Source organism: Coptis chinensis, chromosome 3 (genome assembly GCF_015680905.1).
Source record: "Coptis chinensis isolate HL-2020 chromosome 3, ASM1568090v1, whole genome shotgun sequence".
In the NCBI taxonomy this organism is placed as follows: domain Eukaryota; kingdom Viridiplantae; phylum Streptophyta; class Magnoliopsida; order Ranunculales; family Ranunculaceae; genus Coptis; species Coptis chinensis.
The window spans coordinates 37,355,003-37,358,999 of NC_141458.1; the positions used below are offsets into that span (position 1 = coordinate 37,355,003).

The following is a 3,997-nucleotide window of genomic DNA, read 5'->3' on the forward strand; positions in this document are numbered from 1 at the left end:
TGTTTAGCGAGTTGGACATATTAGTATAGATTGTAGTTGATATTTAGAATTTGTCTGGAGTTGAATTGTGTTCAAATACAAATTATCTGTGTAGTGGGGAAATCGATTGGTATTAGTATAAACCCCAACACTAACACTAAGTACATACACAATACCATCAATTATATAAAGCTAGCATTTTCACAAGTCTTAAACTGGATACTTGTTCTCCTCCTTAAGCATACACTATGCTCCGTTGAAGACCTTACACGTGGGCCGAGTAATGTGCACATCTATCACAGTTCTACTGAAGCCTTTTCCTTGGAGGAACTCAAATGTGAAATAGTCATTTTCTTGAATGTTGTTACCAACACAGAAGTCATGCCATCCCTTGGTTATCCAATAACGACCGTCACTTGTAAAGCGGGTAGTGACTGGCCAAGACCTCCTGGTTTGATCACGAAGTATCAGCTCTGAACTTAATTGAATGTTATTGTCAACCACCAGCTGTTTTGGGATGTTCTGCAATTCACAAGCCCATACATGACATAAATATGTAGGTTACTACAGCAGCCAGTAGAAACGAAGAAATGGTTGCACAGAAATGAAAGAAAAAACAGATAAATAGGACAAGGCACATAGCGAAAAACTCTTCAGAGAAACAAGTCCTTGATAATTAATGGATCGGTGATCAAGTTTTCATTAAGTTTTCCGATTTAAATAGTCCAACCAAACCATGAGTATAATGAACTAATTTTAGCAACCATGTCTGCTGATGCACTAACTTTAGCTTCAGTTTCATCATCAATTTAGCTAGCAAACTAAGCTATTGTGGAATTCATCTGGTATTTTGAAATGAAAATCTCAAACTATATATGTGAATTCTGCATTTCCTCTGGAGCAACCGATGGCAACTTCCAGACTTCTCTGGTAAGAGATAGGGATCTGAGTCACTGCCTCCTAACCAGTAGTTATTCAGCAGCTCATCTAGAGTCCAAGTATTTCATAACTCCACCAACTAGCTAATGGAATATCAACAGTATTTCTATCATGTAAAGATGTACTATTGGCTTATTGCATGCATAAGAAATGCCAAATTACATCTTACTGATTTCAATGGATCTCCATTTTATTGGGGGAAGGGAGAAAAACATATGGATTAAACAGAAATTTACAAAAATATGAAGTTACTGGAATTGAATTGGACATAATCAATCTGGCAAAGGGTAATTTTTTGCTTTTAGTCCCCGATACATGTCCATACTGGTTAAGCCAAAGAGTAACACAAACATCTCTTAGTGCCAATTAGTGCACCTAATTAATTGGGCATATAGAAAACTTACCAGATAATATGGCGTTTTTGGACTATAAGACACCGTGAAATATGGTTTTGGTTTGCTAAACCGAGGCTTCTTCTATTTCAGCATAGTCGAAATCTTTCCTTTTTGGCTGAGTGAATTGATCTACATAAGCTAATCCAGTTGGTTAAATGTAGGAAAAAAAAAGATAGAAAGAAAAAAGACAACAAGAAAAAAGTAGCAAAAGAACTTACACCCAGATTTGCCAATTTTCTTCCCAACTCTAGAATAGTTTTTTTGGACAGCTTTATTTGCTCCTCCTCCTTCCTCTTCTTCTGTTCCTGATTCGGTTTCTTCTTCTTCTTCCTCGTCATCATCATCTTCGTCTTCTTCTTCGGTTTATGTTTCTGTCATTAATTGGTTTTGTTCTTGTTCTCCCGCTTTTTCTGCATCATTTTTTTCTTCTCCTTCTTTGACAAAGTAACTTGATTTATACATGTTTTTATAACTTCTCTCTTCCTTTTCACATCCACTGTGCTCATACAACAAAACTTCAAACGTAGAATTGCCATCATATTTGAATACTAGGAACTCTCCCAAAATTAAGGAATGACTTTTCACAAAGCCCTGCCAACCATTCTGGAAAAAGACGTTGTCTTCAACCTTTTCTACTTCTACGCAACAAAGCCTCCCTAGAGAATCTTTGAGGATGATCTTTTCAGGTAATGCTCTACTTAAGCCTTCGATAAAATTTGTTGGTATTTTCTTACAACAGTAACAAAACCATGTAAAGAGGTCAGTTCGATCAAGATGAGTACATATAAGCAATTTCTAATGATGTTTCATTCAGCATAGATCCAAAACATAATCTACTCTAAATGCATTCTGATTTTAAATGATAGGACTCAGCAAAATAAAGTGTTCACTCAAAGCCCCTACCACACTCAATCCATACAACAGTTCTCAACAAAGTACAATATTTTCACATTGATATTATGGGAGCCCTGTTTCATAGGCTTCAGGTATAATTTCATGGGGAAAAAAGAAATATTGCATTCATCTAGCCATTACAGCAATTCATTCAAGGAAATCATTTTTTTTTTAATAATTTTAACATTTTTAAAACAAGAAAGCTGCATTAGACAGCCTAATCAAGAAAACATAAAAGAAAAGTAAAGATTGTGGAAATGTGCTCCATCAACCATACAGAAAGTGTGAAACTACCTTTCTTTCTTTCAAATTTGAATATTTCGACAAATAAAAACACGAAGCCTTCTCCTAATGTTAGAAAACAGATTCAAGATCTTTGATTCCTAAAACCCTTTGTGTTTAGGACCAAAAATAAGACCATGCTTGACAATGACAGTAAGTATCATCTATTACAATCGTCCTACTCGATCCACCTTGTTTTACACAGAACATGAGCAATAACTTCATAAGCATTGACATTATACATACAGTGATACAAAACATAGCAGAAACAGCATATTTTTTTCTACTTCTTACTTAGCATATACATGCCACATAGATCTAAACATACACGCAAGTTTCTTTTTGAGTTTACAGTAGTAGAGACTCAAGAATCTAGAATTATTCCCAAGGCACATTATAAATTTTACATATTTTTCTGTATGTTAAAAAAAGGCATGAATTATTGAGCAAAGAACAGTGAGAGTATGTAAAATTATAGGAAAAAATGACAAGCAAAACTGAGCTGAGCATCCAATGACTTCAGAGTTATGATCAAGGAGTATGCTTGAGGTGAAAGAGCACGCATAAGGTGATGCTATAACAAATAACAGTAACAAACATGACTAAATAAGAGCAGGATAAAGAACACAATATTGTAGTGAAGTGGAGAGAGTAAAAATACCAGTCTCTTGGAGCTGTCAGAAGGAAGGTATACTTTGAAGAAGTGACGATCAACACCAGATGAAGAAGATCTCTTCTTGGGATATTTCACCATTTTTCTAGTTCTTGAGTTATAACTCTACACTGGATAAAGTGAAACAGAGAAAAAGAGCAAAACCAAATGACTTGGTACTTGGTAGCCGGTGGTGTTTTAAGAAACATAAAAAAGAATCTATTTGGTTGGTGATTCTAATAATGGCAGAGAATCCAAGTCCAACGTTAATTAAAAAGATTTGGTTTGAGGAAACACATAACTTTCCAAGTGTTCTACGTGTAGTTACTGGTTACTATAATACTATGTAGTTAGAGCCTAAAGAGGACATAAAGAGAGTGCTGACTGCGTCAGGTTATTAGCATGACAATAACAATTAACAATACACTTTGATGTCCAACGTTAGCATGACAAAGTAAGATGGATAGAAGTATAGAACTGAAGGTACTAGTTGATATGAGATTCTGGGTTTCTGATTTTCATACTTGTATAATAAGGTTCGTCCAGGTTCCAGGTTCGTTTTATAAACAAATTTTAAAATTTGTTCGGGCTCGACCAGGATTGCAACAAGATCAAGCCTTTTTAATGATATGATTTGATGCCCATGCGGACGGGCATTCACTATCAAAAAAAAAACAAGATCAAGCCTTTGAGCGAGTAAATTTTGGTGCAAATGCTGCAGCAAAGAAGAGATCTCATTTGAGTCATAGGGAAACACTATGGAGCTTAAATAGGCCTTCCTTCATCACATCTGTTGAATGCCCCTTTAGGACATATTATCGATTTGACTAGGAACCTTCTGTAGCTAGATGAATAG

The 3,997-nt window shown here is 35.4% G+C and overlaps 1 protein-coding gene across 1 annotated transcript; it reads right to left on the reverse strand.

Moving 5' to 3' along the window:
* Nucleotides 1-275: 275 nt before the first annotated feature.
* LOC147509467 (putative B3 domain-containing protein At5g66980) lies at nucleotides 276-3,243 on the reverse strand. Its single transcript, XM_086597821.1, has 5 exons — nucleotides 3,151-3,243; nucleotides 1,787-2,042; nucleotides 1,532-1,669; nucleotides 1,323-1,442; nucleotides 276-501 (listed from the first exon to the last, which is right to left on the reverse strand). The coding sequence occupies exons 1-4, from the start codon at nucleotides 3,241-3,243 to the stop codon at nucleotides 1,378-1,380; spliced, it is 552 nt and encodes a 183-aa protein (XP_086453947.1). The 3' UTR covers nucleotides 276-501; nucleotides 1,323-1,377.
* Nucleotides 3,244-3,997: the final 754 nt, after the last annotated feature.

Bases quoted from the DNA above. Each gene is read 5' to 3' on its own strand.
- LOC147509467 (XM_086597821.1), bottom strand. From the start codon at position 3,243: ATGGTGAAATATCCCAAGAAGAGATCTTCTTCATCTGGTGTTGATCGT. The intron at 2,043-3,150 runs GTATTTTTACTC...TACTGTTGTAAG, and splicing joins CTGACAGCTCCAAGAGACTG to AAAATACCAACAAATTTTAT. The intron at 1,443-1,531 runs GTAAGTTCTTTT...TAGCTTATGTAG, and splicing joins GAAAATTGGCAAATCTGGGT to ATCAATTCACTCAGCCAAAA.